General features: G+C 36.3%; 2 protein-coding genes across 2 annotated transcripts; one reads left to right on the top strand and one right to left on the bottom strand.

Annotated features, from left to right (window-relative positions):
- gck (glucokinase (hexokinase 4)) lies at window positions 1-6,054 on the bottom strand. Its single transcript, XM_026244194.1, has 10 exons — window positions 5,891-6,054; window positions 5,518-5,680; window positions 4,632-4,786; window positions 4,422-4,541; window positions 4,143-4,238; window positions 3,840-3,939; window positions 3,468-3,651; window positions 1,244-1,399; window positions 868-1,101; window positions 1-716 (listed from the first exon to the last, which is right to left on the bottom strand). Exons 1-10 carry the CDS (start codon window positions 5,963-5,965, stop codon window positions 569-571), a joined length of 1,431 nt encoding a protein of 476 aa, XP_026099979.1. The 5' UTR covers window positions 5,966-6,054; the 3' UTR covers window positions 1-568.
- Window positions 6,055-14,807: 8,753 nt separating this feature from the next.
- On the top strand, window positions 14,808-19,166 carry myl7 (myosin, light chain 7, regulatory). Its single transcript, XM_026244195.1, has 7 exons — window positions 14,808-14,918; window positions 15,188-15,289; window positions 17,699-17,774; window positions 17,875-17,979; window positions 18,073-18,151; window positions 18,233-18,281; window positions 18,506-19,166. Exons 1-7 carry the CDS (start codon window positions 14,916-14,918, stop codon window positions 18,608-18,610), a joined length of 519 nt encoding a protein of 172 aa, XP_026099980.1. The 5' UTR covers window positions 14,808-14,915; the 3' UTR covers window positions 18,611-19,166.
- The last annotated feature ends 182 nt before the right edge of the window (window positions 19,167-19,348 follow it).

Raw genomic sequence — 19,348 nt, forward strand, 5'->3', positions numbered from 1 at the left:
TCAAATAGTACAGCAGCTTTATTTACAACAATGAATCACATGTGCAAAGAATATTCAGGATCTCGTTGCTCCTACATCAAATAATTTAACAGTTCTGATTACCACTGAATATAAACATAATTTAAAGTCAATAAATAAAACAAGCAATAAACAGTGCACAATCACCTTGCTGAACCTGACCAGTTCATATATTTACAACCACACCTATGTAGTTCCCTCCACGTCGCTCCTAACCTCCAAACAGTCATGAAGGTGCAAGTATGTGTAACACAACCTGAATGTGCTCAGGACAACAGCTAACAAGAAAAGATGTATGTTGTTTCTAAAAGCATATTTAACAGCAAACATCTGACTTTATGACATAAAATAATACATAGCTATGTTAAATATTTCAATGGGATGTATGCATGATGTTGCCAAATAACCCTGTAGCCGGCCACTTCACATATGCAATGCTGAAAAGGAGAGAAGCACTTTCACCATATGGAGAGGCTTTGAGAGGCCGCTCGATCATCGCGGGTCAGCTGTGATTCATGAGATCCACCTGACGAGGCCGGATCGGGGTTCATCACGGTGTCAGAATGCAGGCGGCCATCTTGCACGCCACAGCGGAAATGAGAGCCGCGCCCCGACCGCTCCCCTCTTCTGATTGGATGAAGGTAATCTCGCAGTGAGGGTTCATTTCCCACACAAGCTTATGGAACCGCTCCTTGAAACTGCATGGGAGAATTTGGAAAACACGTTATAATGGTGTTTATATCACATTGTTACTCATCCGTCAGCCTCCGTCTCTGTTTCCTTTTAATTTCCCCCCTCATTTCTCTTTGTTTGCCTTGCCATAACCCCTCTCACTCGTCTTATACTCACTGAGGGTGTAGTTTGTAGACAGAGCCATCGACTCCCACAGTGATCTTCAGCTGCTCCTGACAACGGCGTTCTCTCATTAGATTGATGACGCCAGCGAGGCCGGCCCCGCACATGTGAGCGGCTCGAGTGGACACGCTCTCGCAGACCAGACGCACGATGTCACAGTCCAGCTCCGATGGTAAGATACCCAGTGAGCTCAGGATGTTGTAGATCTGCTTTCTGTCCCCCGTGTCACTGAAATCGATCAAATAAACTGTATATTAATGTACACGCATACGTTTGTTTATCAATTCTGATTCTCTTAACCAAAACAATCCAAAACTAAACCAAAACAATCTACAGTAGATTTTCTCTTTTTTAAAATCCTCAGCCGTACCTCTCAATCTGGGAGACGAAGCGGGTTTCAAAAGCTCCTCGTGTTTTCAGCAGGTCTGAGGCGTCGCCATTAAACAGCAGATTTTCATTCACGAGCTTTAGCAGCACGAGACGCACAAGCTCCCCCATATACTTCCCACCGATCAGCTTCTCATACCTAGAGTCATCAGGAAAGAATATGTCGATGTTAGATCTCGCAAAGCTAAAACTGACATCGAGTCATCAATTTCAGCAGCACAAGAAAACATTTTAATGCTAGTAAAAGCCTGGGGATAATCATGAAAAACAAATGGCCTATAGTGACGTGGGAAGAGGAGCGGCCCATTGAGAATCTTCTAGCATACAGTACATTGTAAATACCCATTAGGCGAGCAGCTTTACTAATGACCTCCTTCCCTGGCCATTAATCCAGCCGTGTGTATTCCAGCACTGACGTGGCTACCGTCAGTATATACACATGTACAGAAAAACAACCCTTGTCACCTGGAGACCACATGAGAGCTCCAGGTTACCATATGAATAAGCTCTTCTCAAACTTAGAAGCATGTATGTAAGGACATCTGCGTTTCTGATTCACACTGCTGCGCCTAAAGTGTCTAATCTAGTTACAGATGTGATATAAATAAGGAAATTGTGCATGTATCTTCACATTTTAATCAGATTTATTGCCAAGTATGTCTGCACATACAAGGAATTTGATCTGGTGACAAAAACTTCAAGTACATAGAGACAAAAACAACACAGAGATGATAAAAAAGAAATGTATGTATGTATGTGTATACATATATAAACAAAAATTGTTGGTACAAGCAAGCTATAGATGGAATAGAATAGATTAAATATAGGGATAGACTAAGATGGGTAGTATCAAATAAATACAAGTGGTATTGCAATAAATTTATTGCACAATGGGGAAAGCATTTAACTTCATGACGAAAGATGGTCATAACTGTGACTGTTGTCTTGTATACATATTATGTGTCAAATACTGTACTTTCATAGATGAGGAGTTAAAATAATACAGTATATATTTTTTAAGTTGATATTATTACAAAATTCACTTTTTATAGTACATTTCATAAGTGTGCTTAAGTGTGTAAGGACTGAAGTGGTCTATATTTCACTTATGTGTTCTCTGCAAATTTTTTTTTTTTACTTAAAAGTACTTTTGAGATTTGAAGTACACAGAGTGCACATTCGATACAATTAAGTGCACTGATCATACTACAAAATAACGTGTCAAATATTTCTTTCATAGACGAGATACTGAAATAATATTTTCCAGTGATTGTTTTAGAAAGAAAATATCCTGAAAAAAAAAATCAAACTAAAATGCATATTTTTGTGAAGAATTCTTTAAAATAGGTTTAAATTAAACAAAATTAAAGAAAATGTCTTATTTGTTGTGCTGCTATAACATATCCAATATATATACCGTATTTTCCGGACTATAAGTCGCACTTTTTTCATAGTTTGGCTGGTCCTGCGACTTAGAGTCAGGTGCGACTTATTTATCAAAATTAATTTGACATGAACAGAGAGAAATTAACCAAGAGAAAACATTACCGTCTCTAGCCGCGAGAGGGCGCTCTATGCTGCACAGTTCTTCTGTAGTCTACACTGAAAACAGAGCGCCCTCTCGTGGCTGTAGACGGTAATGTTTTCTCTTGGTTCTTGGTTCTAAATAAATGCGACTTATAGTCCAGTGCGACTTATATATGTTTTTTTCCTCATCATGACGTATTTTTGGACTGATGCGACTTATACTCAGGTGCGACTTATAGTCCGAAAAATATGCTATATATATTTAGTTTAATAGTCAGAGATCACAAAAAAAAATTTATTTTACATTTTAATAATTTAGTAAATGTTTTCTTATGACATATTATGTCATAACATGTTCTAAAGTGCATCTTGTACTTGAATATAAGCAAATATATATATATATATATATATATAATTTAAATATTTTAGAAATATTTCTTATCAATTTATATTTATATTCTTATCAAAAAAAAAAAAAATATATATATATATAATTTAAATATTTTAGAAATATTTCTTATCAATTTTACCTAATTTTAACCTTCCTTTGTTTTATTTTTATTTTTTATTTCCAAATTTGAATATGACACCAGGATTATGAAGGTGGTCGCAGACTTCTGGACCAATTTTATTGATTGATTGATTGATTGAATGATTGATTTATTTTTGAGGTCACTCACAGCTGATGTCCAGGGTTTAGTGATGTCTCATCAATAACGCGATCGTACTCCAGCCTGAAGTCCTCCAGTTCCCCATTGTCCCCAAACGCTCCCCACTCTGTGTTCACACACATCCTCCCCTCCTCTCCCTCCACCAGCTCCACCTTACGCATCTCCTCCATATAACAGGCATTACAACCGGTCCCTGAGAGACCACGACAAATGAAAGAGAGACAACAAAAACATTCAGCTAAAAGCTTCAGGCCTATTGCTTTATTGCCATGATGTTTTTTTCCTGAATGGCCATTAAAATATTCCATCTTCCTGTTATAAAGTTTATGCCCGTGGTCTATCTATATTTATATGGGTCTGAGTGTATGCGGTCACTCTTACCTACTATCATGCCGACTTCACAGCTGTGGTCTTCATAGTAGCAGGAGATCATGGTGGCTACTGTGTCGTTCACCATGGCAACCACATCCATTTCAAAGTCCTGAACAAAGATTCATTCAATCACTTTTATAGGACAGCAGTTTTAACCTTTTATTGTAAGCTTTTAAGGTGTCTAATACACTACTGGTTTAAAAGCAGCTTTCCATTCTCCTTCCAAACATTTCCATTACCAGTTAGACAGGATTCAAGCACAGAATCCGTGCTGGAAATGTTTAGTATGAAAGGTAAGTCATGCATACTAACCCCTCTTCTTTTAATGGCGTCTCTCAATAGACCCACAACATTATTTCCCTCAGCGCCAGAGGCCTTGAAGCCTTTCGTCCAGTTAAGCAGAATGCCCTGCAACAAATTAAGCATTAAACAGTACGTCTGGTAATCTAAAACATTGAAAAAAGCACATCCATATTAAAGTGCATCTCGTCTTCACTTTGTAATTAAATGAGTTGCACACATCTGCCACGGCTTCAGTGTGATTAAACCTTAAAACGCTCATGTTTATACAGTATGCATACAGTCACTGACCTTGTCCAGATCCTCATGACGGACTGGAAAAGAGAAGGTGAACCCCAGTGGAAGCTTCTTATGTTTCAGATTATGTTTGTCCAGGAAGTCAGATATGCAGCCGGCAATGTAATCAAACAACTACATGTAGAGAAAAGGGGGTACAATGAGTCTAACATGTCATAATTTGTGTATGTACAGAGTGTTTGACCTTTTAATACAGTATCTTACCATTTCAGCTGTGCCAGTCATGGCGTCTTCAGGGATGGAGTACATGTGATGCTTCGTCTCCACCTTCCAGCCGCGCTCTTCATCCTCACTCACTTTCACCAGCATCACTCGAAAGTTTGTCCCTCCAAGATCCAGTGCCAGGAAATCACCGACCTCTGAGATGAGTCACAGGAATAAGCATCAGCATCATTATGAGTCAGAGGAATCAACATCTGATTCCAGAAAAAGAAAGCCCGTTAGGACTTTTTGTCTATGTACTCATCGTTATTTACATAAACTTACATAATAAGAGCTATCATTGATTCAACTCTGCAATATATTTACTATGTCACTTAAAGGAACAGTCTACCAGTCCATGCTATTCCAAACCTGTACAACATTCTTTATTCTGTAGAACACAAAAGATATTTTGAAAAATGCATGCTTTCTGTCCTTATAATGAAAGTCAGTGGAGTCCAGTATTGTTTTAGATTCCAATGACTTTCACTGCAAGGACAAAACAGTTCCAACATTCTTCAAATAACGGATGTTCCAGAGATGTAAGTCAGTTTTACAGTTTTGGAATGGCATGAGGATAAGGAAACAGATGAAAAACTATCCCTCACAATACACAATTATATGCTTCTTGGAGAAAATGTGTGTGATACTACATACAATGATGACATAAAATACAATCCTTGACAAAATTCTATTTTTATTTTAATTATACATTTATTTGCATTTAATTAATTTATTTAATTATACATTTATAAGCTATAAAATACAGCCTATAAGCTATACTCAACCAACCAAAAACTATGAAACACAAAAAAAATATTTTTATCTTATTTCCCTTTATATTAACATGTAGTTTTTCTGGGCATGCGGATCAGAGCAGAACTCTCACCAGAGCCTTCAGGTGTGGAGCGGACATAAGTGGGCAGCATTTTGATGCTGGCTTCATTGTGTGTCTCCACTCGCAGTCCCTTCTCCATCTCTCTGCGCATTCTCCTCATCACTTCCTCTAGATCTTCTTTACTCAGCAGAAACTCAGACAGAATTTGCTCCACCTGTAGAATATGCCAGAAAGAGAGAGATTCAAATTCAAATGTGAATAGTTTTAAACAGTCATAATTTGACATTTAAATATGGTATGCTCCAGATCATCTCAAATGTGTTTGTAACACTCACACTAGTGGCAATGAATCAAAAAATAGCCAAAAGGCATGTGTTATGATTCATGTCAGTCTGAACATAAGTATTATTGCTTTAGCTCTTACCAAGAGAAGTCTCTCCAGTACTGACTCTAAGTCACTCGGCATCCTCTGTCTACGAGCTGAAGTAAGACACGGCATCTTTGCAAATCTTTTCACAACAAGTGTATGATGAGCGTTGATTTGCTCAAATGTGATTGTGTGTGAGATGCATGGAGATGCTCAGCTGTTTTTATGCTCCAGTGAAGGAGGTGGGGAGGTGTGGTCAAAAAGATCATTGCCTTCTGTGTATACACACACACACACACACACACACACACACACACACACTTGATCAAACACACACGCACACACACACACACATATGCACATTTAATCTCACCAATCGCCTTGCAAACCTAGTTGTCAAGGCCACTCAACATGATCACGCGCTTCACAGCGAACATGACCTTTGCCTCCATGAGAAATTCAAAGGGATATTGAATGTAATCTTCGTAATATAAATAAATATATATTAAACAACAATGAACATATTATTTTGATGCAATGCAATACAAAAAAATTAACCACATTGTATGGGATATACCTAAGCTGGCATGTGGCTTTCTTTAAATGTTTGTTCTTGCAACTTAAATTGTGATTTGATATTTTGTTATATTGTACAATATTTTATTATATCGATTTATCTTATGTAATGCACTTTCTAGAATTCGATTTTGAAAAATGGGATTTAGGTTCAATTCAAAAATAGCTACTGAACTTAAACCCTTTCTAAATATAGATGACTTAGTTTGCACAGGGCAAACATTTTTCCAGAAATAGGTCTGCAGGAATGTGATGTGAGAGGAAGTCTAAACATCAGAAGTTTATTGCACTCTGAAGAGTTACCTAAGTGGTCAGACAGGGTAAAAAAAAAATAAAAAAAATCGCTAAATAAAAATCAAGATCATTCAATAAGGTCTGTTATAAAGTCAAAGCATAAAAATAATATTAAATAATACAAATAATAATAATAAAGATGTCCATCAATGGCAAGTTTATCTTGAACTTGATGGAAGTTCGAGAAAGAGTAAGATATTACAATGTATAATATGTATCTCGAAAAAAAAAATGTATAGCGAAAAGACATATATAATTGAATAGTAGAATTGCAGTTTAGAAATTAAACTCTGTTGAATCATGCTAAAATGCTGATAACATGAAGGCTGCTGGTTGCTGATTTTGTGCACTTAATGGACCAAATTTCTGGTTACACTTTTGGTTAGGGACCAATTCTGACTGAGTAGTTGCTTATTAGCATGCATAATACTTATAAAGCACATTAGCACATGGCCATATTTTATATCCCTTAATTCAAACCCACCTAAATGTAATAGCTACCTTACTAACGTTTAATAAGAAGAAAATTAGGAGGGTTTTTTTAGGCAAAAGTTGTAGTTAATCGTGAGAATTGGTCCAAGTGTGACCAAATATCCAAATATTGCATGTTGCCAATAGATAATGTTATCAAATTAGGTTTAGTTACATAAGTATTAAGTAACACATTTATACATTTAATTTCCTTATGACCATTTTCTATATATACTGTATATACTGTAATTATCTATTTGAGAATACTTGTATGCTCGTAAGTGAATTGTATTATGTTTCATAATACTTAAACTTTCCTTCCTAATAAAGCCTGTCACTTGTGTTTGTAAAGTGTTCTAGATTTATAGAACTGCACACAGAGGCCAGCCACTAGTCATATTCACTCAAAAAACACAAATCAAAAAATAAAACACCTTTTGACCAATGGATTTGCAGAAATAATTTTACTTACAAGGAGTGTTTTCACAGCAATGTCTTTGGAATTCATGGCTGCATTTCTCAAAAGCATTTGGAGCTAAGTTGCTTGTAGATCGTAGATTGGTTGCAATGGTTCTGTGATCTACTTAGGCTCACGATGCCTTTGGGAAATGCAGCCCATGTCATTTGGTATTTACATATAATGCAGGGATTCCCAAACTTTTTTGTCAGCCGAACCTATTTGACCTAATATGTTAACTGAAATAGCCCCTTTATATGTCACAAGATTATCCTATTCAAATCAGTGTGATAAACAAGTTTGATCAAAAGTAATTTTATACTAATCAGAAAGTAATCAGATTACAGTATATTACCAAAAATGTATAATGTAACATTACATACCTAACCAGAATTTTGATCATGTAATTTGCACTCACTAATAAACTATAATACACACACACACACACACACACACATTTTATTAAATGTGTGCTACATATTTAAACAATGCCTTTTTATGCGTATGTGTATCAAGACCTTAAAATGTCATGTGTCCTCGCAATCAGACATTGAACTCCCACGCCGAGATACGGTCACAATATACTAACATTGCAAAAGGTGCTTATCAGAGAAAACAGAACTTTATTTTTGGACACATTTATCATTTGGATCCAAGTAGTTCAACTTCAGAACTGACTACTCTCGAACACTGTAGAACTTCCCTACAGTACAATCTTTATCATACAAATCATTTGAATTTGTATCATAACATTAAAAAAACGCTACACTTAAACACATGAAATACAACTGATTGCAATGTAAATTATTCATTGTTATTAAACACACATTGCACTAGCCTGCATTATTATAAGAAGACCCATCCTCAGTTTAAAGTAATCAAGACAGAAAGCTATCAGTATCATAATATTTTTACAGCTGTGGCTTCTGTATGTTGCCTAGGCTTATCCAAAAAAAAATAAAAAAAATAGTATGTTACATTTTAATCATTTTATGAGAGGGTGTGATAACTCTAGCTAGAGTTTATCATTTATTATCAGCTTTTATAAACATGAGAACTGTTTATTGGTACACATTCAATGCACTGTTATATCATAAAAAGGCAGGCCAATGGACATTGGCAGGCCAACACATAATTGTGTAATCATGCCGTCTCTGAATTGAAGATGCAGCCAAACTGGCACAAATTGCACACCCATGGAGTTCGTCCAAGGTCATGAGCCGTAGATGACAGTCATAAGAGCAAACGCTCAATAAAGAAATCTAGTGTGGCATGAGGGGGAGGACCCAAGAAAGCTCAGATATTCGCAGGACATTGCAGCATGCTTTGATAGATGCTTCATTCCAGGCAATGTCTTGGACAGAAACCAGGAGCAATGAAGTATAGATAATAAAAAGATATCTGATCTAAGAATATACTCTTGTCAAAGTGGGTTACTTTGTAAATAATTAAATATCCAATTTATGATATAAAGATCAATAAATCTGTATAACTGAACATGAAAATATTCTACACTTACTAGTAAAATATGATATACTTTTGATATAAGAATGTGCATTCTATGTAGAGCTTCACAAACATCAATCCCATGCATATTTAAACAACACATGCTGACAAAAAATAGAGAATACATCTATTTTTAAAAGACTGTTCTTTACCTTATCCATGATATGAAGGTCCATGGTGTGTCTTCCTCACGGGTTCATCATTTTTAAGTTCAGTTTTTCCTTTGGTTCTTTGATTTCCGACTTAATACAAATGGCTCAAATGAAATGTAAAAAAAATATACGTAAATTGCCAATCAACTTATCCAACCTTCTTCATGGTCAGCTGTGGATATTCCAACAGTCAGTCAGTCACACTGGATGGTCTTTTGGGTGGTCCATGTTCAATCATCCAAGTGTCCCAAAACCAAAATCCAAATATTTCTGTAGCCTGAATATGTTATTGAGTATTTTCATTCCAGTTCACTCAAAGTTACCAATTCCTTTCCCAGTTGAAGAAGTGTACGAAGCTTGAGCAGCTTACCTTGCACCACTAAAGCTATCTTTTAACTTTTAACTCAAATAAACAGGATATTGTGATCCTTTGAAACTCTAATACTCTGTTGAGGAAAGCGGGTTTCTTTCATAATTTTCTTTTCCCCTGACACACTGTAACTAAGGCAACAAAATGACTATTTTCTCCTATTTTTGTAGAAAAAAATACCCACACCTGTCTCCTTCCATGCCAATTCTGACCGCCGGCCCTCCTTGTTGCTGTGGCAAACTCGTCACCTTGGATATCTGTGAAGACCACACACTACTGATATGGAAAACACTTTGCTTGCCTTTGGTTAAGTGCCCAAGGGGAAATTGTTAAATGAGGCAAAATTACTTAGGAAAACATTGGAGGAGTATGAGTCTTGTTTTGTGAAATTGAGTGACAGTCTATCTGTGTTCATTGAACTCTTACCTTCATAGACAGTAGGACAGTTCATATTGTAATAGGGAGTTACAGAGAAATTATTGTTTCTGTTGGTGCAATACTATATCGGCCAATGATTTTAAAATCAAAAGATATGGGATTAACTATGGGCCAAGTTGAAAAAATGCTCATGTGACGATGCAAAGCCTCCTTGAGATCGCCTTTTATAGCCACGAACAAAGGATTCATAGTTCACTGCTGCAACGCCTTATCAAATCAAATTTAAAGATAATACAGACACTAAAAGAAAGAATCTCTTCCTTATAAAAGGCCAGAGCCCTGTGATGACTGTGCTGGTCCTGCCCTAATTTGCACCCTATGACGATCACTTAGTACAATTATGTATCATAGCATTAAGGTTAAGTTATATTACGATTGCTATAATTAAAGGTGTTAATTACAAATAAACAGTAAATTACATTGACAGTGCCTGACTGTACTGGATTATTACCAAACTTGTGTAAACATATTGTGTTTTAGCAGTCTTTCATCTTTTTTTTTTTTTTTTTGCTACATTGCTTCAATTGGTTGTCGGCAAATACCCAAATACAAATACCCAGAAGCGAGCAACTATTGAAATAGTGTTAAATCAGTTTTGATGTGTCAATGCTAATTGCATTGAATTCATTTTATAAAGTGATATTGGTTGATTTATCACTTTTGCGCCCCAAGATAATGTTGAAACAATGTGGAAATTTCCACGATAAAATCAATGGTAATTGATGGTAACTGAATCAACATTACAAAATGATGCTGTTTCATCCTCACATTTGCGGACTCATTTAATCATTTGAATGATTCAATGCTGAAATTAACATAAATAACCAATGGCAATGTTGAAGAAATGTTAAAATGTGATGTTAATTCAACATCACATTTGTAACATCTTGAAAAAGTGTCGCTGAATCAGCATTACACTGCAATGCTGATTCCAAATCACATTCGTTAAAATGATGAAAACTAAAAGTGCTAGTTAAAACATCATTACGTTCAAATAGACTTCAGTGTCAACATTTTCCTGACCAAAGTGAAAACCACTTTCCATTTGAGTCATTGTGTATTATTTAAGAACAGTTTAACACGATCAGTGATAAAAAGAACTTATTTTGATTAAAAAAAAAAAAAAATTGGGACAAGCAGATCATTTGTTTCTGGAGTCTGATGTCCTGATTCAGTGGTTCAAGCTGTAAAAAGCTTGCTTACATCAGACTTCTGTCCCTTTTCCTTTCGGTTCTCTGAAATGAAAAAATAAGAACAATTGGTAATTAAAAGCAAGTCATTTCATTTGTGTACAGTCAGATACAGGAATAGTTAACAATACGATGGACTTTTTCAGTTTGCTCAACACAAAATTAGAACTATGGTTTTAGAATCATTAATGAATAATGACATGATAAAGAAGTAGTCAAGGAACAAGAGATAAGACACGGTTTAGCATCAATTCCCAGGTCAGATGATCATGCCGCTGATTACAAATCAATGTATTATCAGACTCGGGCTATGTATAAAGTCCTCACTTATGTCACTTGCGCTTCTGCCAAATGTTGGTGGAACTTTAATCAAGACATACCTAATACACACCTGAGTATGTAGTAAGTTTTATTCAAACACTTTAATAACCTTTAAATGCATTTAATTACAGTCACTAATAACACATAGCAAACACACACACACAAAACAGCACTGTAGGATGCATGTGTGTTTTATTTCTAATGAGGAATAATAATTAGACTTCTGAGTGTACATGCAGAACTACAGTTCTGATCAGTGGTTGTTTTCAAACAATGATGGGTGTTAGGGTTAGATTTACTGAAAGTCTTTCTAGACTTGCTAAAATCATGAAGGCATGAAATAATTTAGCACACCAGGGTAAGGAGCATGAAATTCTCCAGCCATCATGTCCTGTTCCACAGGATTATAAATAGGAGGAACACAAAGGACAAGTTCCCTAATCATCCATCACAAGGAGTAAAACCAAAAAAATATATATAGTTCTGATGTGCAGAACAAGATAGTTGAGCTTCACAAAATAGAAAGTGGCTGTAAGAAAACAGCTTAAGCATTTACAATCACTGTTTTCACAATCAGGGCAATAATGAACAAGTTCAACCAAATAAAGATATTACAAATCTGTTTGGAAGAGGACGTGTGTCTATATTGCCCTAATGCACGGAGAGGTGGAGAGTTCAACTGGACAAAGACTAAGCAATGGCATGCGAAAGTTTGGGAAACCCTTGCAGAATCAGTGAAAATTTGAACAGAATAAGAGAGATCATACAAAATACATGTTATTTTTTTATTCAGTACTGTCCTGAGTAAGATATTGTACATAAAAGATGTTTACATCTAGTCCACAAGAAAACAAAAATTGCTGAAAGTATTAAAATAACCCCATTCATAAGTTTGGGATCCCTTGGTTTCACACTGTGGACAATTGAAGACAAACACAACTATTAAAAAAGGTTCGAAAATTCACTGATGCTCCAGAAGGCAACACAAAGCATTAAGAGCGGGGGTGAAAACTTTTAAACAGGATGAAGGTGTCCAATTTTTTTCTATAACGTTGAGGCCCTATTTTTTGATGCAAAACAAACATCAAAATCAACACAAAAATGTGCACTTAGCACAAAAGGAAACTTCTGCAATGGCTACCCCAGTTCCCTGACCTGAACCCTATAAAAATGAGTTTGGTGAACTGAGTAGAAGCAGCACCTACATGGAGCTGGGAATCCGAAAGATCTGGAGAGATTGTATGTGAAGGTATATCTGATCTCCAAACTGATCAGACAATATAAGAGAAAAGGACGTTGCAACAACTGGGTGCCAATAATTGTGGCTAACATGAACAAGAGAAAAAAGCATTTATTTAATCATGAGATTCTTTCCATGGCTTTACCTTAATGAATTAAAAATTTTGTGATTTAAAAAAAGTGCTGAATCATTTTCACAGCTACATTTGCTCATATTTACCAAGGGTGCCAATATGAGGGCACTGTACTTGTGTGATCTAGTAAACATTTGCTGAAAATTATGAACCATATATAAAAAGAACTGACTCAAAATAGTTTAGTTCTTAATGACTCCATGCACAATGCTGTGGAGGCCCCGGTGCAGGTTGTACCAGTGGCCCTGTTTGAAATTGTTTAATTTATATGTTCATTCTATTTATTTATTTGTGATAATTGCACAATGTTTAAGTTGTTTCATGTTTCTAGGTGTCCAGGTACAGAAAACAAATAATTAAAAATAAAATAGCACTGGATAGTCTTCAATGTAAAAATTAAATTAACTGTCACCCCAAAATATATTCAGACACCTTCAACTTTAATTACATTATCACAGTTTATTTGCTCTAGTTTATAAAATGGTAATAAAATATGACAAGAACTCAAAGTTGAACTGTCAGAACAAATTCATCTTGATAATATCAGATAACTTTGATAGAAAGATATGTAATGGATAAGAATCAAACCAAACTTCAGACAACTGTTAGTATGGCAATATTTACACAACTATCGATGCTTTGTTGAACAGTTACCAAGCAATGCTTAATTCTGTTCAGTCTGTGGTGTGAAAAGGTTGCATTAGCAATTAAAGAAAAAAAAAAACATATAAGCAAAACATGAGGTCAGAGTGTCTGAATAATTTTTGGTCCCATTTTTTTTCTCTATCATTTTCACTAGTTGTCCATATTTTGGGGGGGTATAATATGTCACGGTTCGCTTTATTTTGCTATACTCACCTAAATTAATTATAGTGTCCTGCACCTACTATTAAAACTCTTTATATATGCAGTGGGTGATTTTCTTAATTTAATTTTCTTGGATTAACATAACAGCAGCTAGTAGCTAAATAGGGTGCGGTCACTTTAAGAGACAATGAATGCACCCAATATAATACACATACGTTTTTTTTTTTTTTCTCAACTGTTTACTTTCACATAACAGTTTTTTTGAACATACTTTCCAAGACGGGTATTTTGACATGTTTTGAATGTATTTGTCGGCACAAGAGCAAGAAGAGGCAAATTCTGTGTTCAAGTTGTTTGAGACGCCTTTCTCTGCGTGAGCGCTAAACGCCAGAACACCGCGAGTACTGAAATGGGCTTTTTCGCATCCTTTTCTGTTTGTTTAAACTGCTATTTGTATTTGTTCGTTCAGGTGCAGGGGGAACATAAAGGAGAACTTGCTCGGTTCAGTGTCGCTGTCTGTGAGACACGGCTCTAAGACTGTGAGATGCATGCAACCGAACACAGCGTGCGAGTAACCACTCAGTTCAGCTTTTCCGCGTCTTGTGTTTGAATGATTTAAACTTTTTTGAATGTTTAAATTGGAAAGTGAGCATGCTTAAAAACATATGAAAATTATAAGCGTTCGTTATGACACGCAGCAGCGTTCTGTCAACTGTCCTGATCATCGTTTTAGGCTAGCCTCAGCTATGTTATTCTCGAGGTCATGAGCCACCCAGACTCACATAAACTTACATACTACCACTTTCGCATGCCCTTGTTTCTTTCTTTTACATTCTCATTTCATTGCATCCATCCATTCTTTGCATCTCTTAAAAGTCCCCCATTTACTCTCCCCTCTCCATTCATCCAACACTTTATCTCATATTTCACCCCACTGGAATCTGAGTACTTGGGCAGTTATCAGGGCTCCTGTATTTAGGAGGCTCTGGGTGCCCATGTAGGGGACTAAGAGAAGCACTGCAGACCTTTATAGAGAAACAGGTGATAAGAGTCCTCATACTTAAAGACTCCATTAACAACAGCACTGATCCAGGAGCACACACAGAGCAAAGCAGGCGGCAGACAACATGGTGAGTGGACAGCTACTTTTGTTCTGGTTTTGAATATAACAACAATTCATTTGAAATGAAATTATAATAGTATACCTAGAAGCGCTATACACTCTTTAAAAAGTTTTTTTTTATTAATATTTTTATTTAATGTAAGTTAGTTAATGTAAAGTTAATGCAAGTTAGCCTTATTCTTTGACAAATATCAAAAAGTCATTTTAATGAATGTCATTATGTATATTTATTGCTGTGTGCTTCGAACTATTATTATTATTATTTTTTTATCAAAGGCAAGTAAGAAAGCTGCTGCTAAGAGGGGGAAAACTGCTCAAAGGGGCTCCTCCAATGTCTTCTCCATGTTTGAGCAATCACAAATACAGGAGTTTAAAGAGGTTAGTCTTTATATTGTATAAAAAACAATACACATTCATATATACACACACACACACCACATAAATACACACACTCCCTGGCCACCTCGCTAATACCAGGTTGGACCCCCTTTTTCCTTCAGAAGTGCCTTATATCTTCATGGCATAGATTCAACAAGGTGTTGTAAACATTCCTCTGAGATTTTGGAGGCCATTTGAGTAAAGTGAACTCATTGTCATGTTCAAGAAACCAGTCTGAGATGATTTGAGGTTTGTGACATGGTGTATTATCCTGCTGGAAGTGGCCATCACACCATTACACCACCAGCAGCCTGAACCGTTGAGGCAAGGCAGGATGGATCCATGCTTTCGTGTTCTTTACGCCAAATTCTGACCCTACCATCTGAATGTCACAGCAGAAATTGAGACTCATCAGAACAGGCAACATTTTTCCAATCTTCTATTGTCCAATTTTGGTGTGAATTGTAGCCTCTGTCTCCTGTTCTTAGCTGACAGGAGCTGCAAAAGGTGTGGTCTTCTGCTTCTGTAGCCCATCTGCTTCAGGGATCGAAGTGTTGTGTGTTCAGAGATGGTATTTTACATAACTTGGTTGTAACTAGTGATTATTTGAGTTACTGTTGCTTTCTATCATCTCTAACCAGTTTGCCCATTCTCCTCTGACCTCTGACATCAACAAGGCATTTTCGTACACAAAGCTGCGGCTCACTGGATATTTTCTCTTTTTCAGACCATTCTCTGTAAAGCCCAGAGATGGTTGTGTGTGAAAATCCCAGTGATCAAAATATGTTTTAAAAAAGTTATTTGGTAAAATACAGACATTTACATTTAGTCATTTTGCAGAATGACTAAATGTAGTAATTTTATCCAAATCGACTTACAACTGGGGAATTCATGGGAGAAGTCATGGCCTAGTGCTTAGAGAGTTTGACTCCTAACCCTAAGGTTGTGGGTTTGAGTCTCGGGCCTGCAATACCACGACTGAGGTGCCCTTGATCAAGGCACCGAACCCCCAACTTGTCCCTGGGCGCCACAGCATAAATGATGCCGACTGCTCCGGGTGTGTGTTCACTGTGTTTGTGTGTGTGCGTGTGTGTGTGTGTGCGCGCATTTTGGATGGGTTAAAAGCAGAGCACAAATTCTGAGTATGGGTCACCATACTTGGCTGTATGTCATGTCACTTTGAAACAGACACAGGAAATGCTTTGAGAAAACTAGTCAGAGAGACGACCAAGAGGCCTGCAGCAACTCTGAAGCAGTGGCAGCAATTTATGACAGAGTGGTCATTGTGTGCATGTGACAACAATATCACAAATTATCCACAAATGTGGCTGTATGGGAGGGTTGCAAGAATAAAACTACTTTTCAAGAAAGGCCACATGCAGTCACGGCTGAGATTTGCCAAAACACACCTTGAAGATTCTGAGGCAGATGACATTTAAATGTAATTATTTGGCCCTCAACACCAAATGATATGTCTGGTGGAAATCCAAATAACAGCAATCCTACAGTAAAGCATGGACGTGTAGTGGGTTTCTCTGCAGCAGGGACTGGAAAAATGGATGGGTCAAAATACCATCAAATTCTTGAGGCAAAGTGGTTGAAGGAGAAAGAGGTGAATGTGCTTGCTTGGTCTAGTCAGAGCCCAGACTCAAACGCCATTGAAAATCTGTGTAATGACATGAAGACTGCAGTCCACAAACACACCATCATATTTAACAAAACTTGAGCAGTTCTGCAAAGAAGAGTGGACAAATATTGCAAAGCCGAGATGTGCAGCGTTAGTAGACACGGAGTCATATCCCAACAGACTAAAGGCTATAATCAGTACCGTTGCAAGGGATGTGCCAAGTGTGCAACTGCAAGGCCCTTGCGCCTCTAGAGGGCCTCGCTCCTGCCTGCATTTTATGTCGTTTATGTCTAACAGACTCTTTGTATAAAAAAAAAGTTGTAAAGATGTTTGTTTTTAGGATAACAAGAAGTTTTAAAAGTTAAACTTTGGTCTGCTTCAGTGTTCCAACAGCGCTAGTCAAAATGTCAAAATGATCGATATGTCCAATCAAATCAAAGAAGGCGGGTCTTACAAAACACAACACAAGTCATAAATAAAAATATATAAAATATATAATATATATTATATTATTTATAAAGTTACATATATATAACTATATCCAAATTTATTTGCATACATACAGCATATTAATGAAACGTGATATGTACTCGAGCAAATTGATAAGGCATGATATTATAAACGATTAAAGGATATTATAAATCCTTTTTTGTAAAGCTGCTTTGAAACAATGTATATTTTGGTACCAGCAGCAGTTGATTTCCGGCTTGATTGAATAAATATAATATATAATCTAAGAATAAATCATGTAACATACATAATCTTCCTTTTTTTTTTTAAAGGCATTTGGCTGCATAGATCAGAACCGGGATGGAGTTATTAACAAATCTGATCTGAAGGAAACTTATGCACAGCTAGGTATATAAAATGCATTTGCTGGAGAGTTTCAGTATACTACCATTATACATCTGAAACATCAGCAGACAGCTTTTTAGATAAGCATACTATGTTTGTGCAGGAAAGCTGAATGTGAGCGATGAAGAGCTGGAGTCTATGTTAGCAGAGGGAAAAGGGCCCATCAACTTTACTGTCTTCCTCACTCTCTTCGGAGAAAAGCTCAATGGTATGACAACTAAACTTTCAAGATCTTAACACCTATAAGGGACTTGAATGAAGGATTTATCATACTTTGTGTAATATTCCTATCCCCAAACAGGCACAGACCCAGAAGAAACCATTCTTGCTGCTTTTAAACTGTTTGACCCAAATGCTACAGGAGTTGTCAATAAGGATGAGTAAGTGAATAAAAACTAATTGCGAAAACATTACTGTAGTTTTAAAGAACATTTAATGGATTTTCTTTCATTTGATTTCAGGTTCAGGAGGCTGCTAATGAACCAAGCTGATAAATTCACAGCAGAAGAGGTTAACATTTGCATTTATAAACATTGCATTTAAAATATATATGTATTCAGTCACATAAAATGCATGAAAAATCAATAGATAGAGATAATGTTCCCCATCTTTCTACTGCTATCACAAACAATGGGCTTTTGATAGCCTATATTATCAGGTGCTGTGATAAGAATGTGTACTTTTTACAGAATCATTGTTCTAATCATGTTCTAATCTACTTGATTCTCTTTCAGGTTGACCAGGCTTTTGCAGTGGCTCCAATTGATGTGGCTGGGAATATTGACTATAAATCACTTTGCTACATTATCACACACGGTGATGAAAAGGAGGAGTCTTAAATAAAAGCAAATCTTCCATTTCACTTGAACCTCCTCAGTTTAGTTCTGTCTGCAATTCTGTTCATGTCAACCCTCGGGCATATCAAGAGCTTTCGTTATTACACTGCATTTCACAACAAGATTTCTTGATCTGGTATTTCTAGATATAATATAGGCAAGGAGTGATGCATATCTATTGCTTGCTGTCACATGTATTGTACTGTTAGGAGCAGTGCAGTATAAGACAACACGGTTTCGTAACACAAACAGTGTTCTTTTATGTTTTTAACAGAAATATATATATATGAAGACCAGCTCACTGACTTCAGTTTTATAAAATTACATCTTTTATCATCGTGCAGAATGCATACATATTATTGGACTAATACCAAACATAACTAACTGAACTTTAGAAAAGGCCATAATGTTAGGATATTTGCTCACTTGTAAATTCTGTCTGTAATTGCTGCCCCCCACAGACAGTTTGTTGAACTGCAAATCGAAACTGGAACTTTGTGAGGCCCTTGAATTCTTGGCACATTTTCTCAAACCTCTAATAAACTTCATACTCAGTTGCTATGCTTTGTTTAATTATTTTACACATAGTGTAAAATAATATGTTGTGTGTAAGAGGGGAAAAAAATATGATAAATTCAAGAGAACCCAACCTTTTCAGAAATGGTCAAGAGACACCAGAGTGCCTTTCTTACTTCTATGGAAAATATTTATATAAAAATACATTTTTATCTGTATGTTCTT

This window comes from Carassius auratus, unplaced genomic scaffold (assembly GCF_003368295.1).
Source record: "Carassius auratus strain Wakin unplaced genomic scaffold, ASM336829v1 scaf_tig00005214, whole genome shotgun sequence".
NCBI lineage: Eukaryota > Metazoa > Chordata > Actinopteri > Cypriniformes > Cyprinidae > Carassius > Carassius auratus.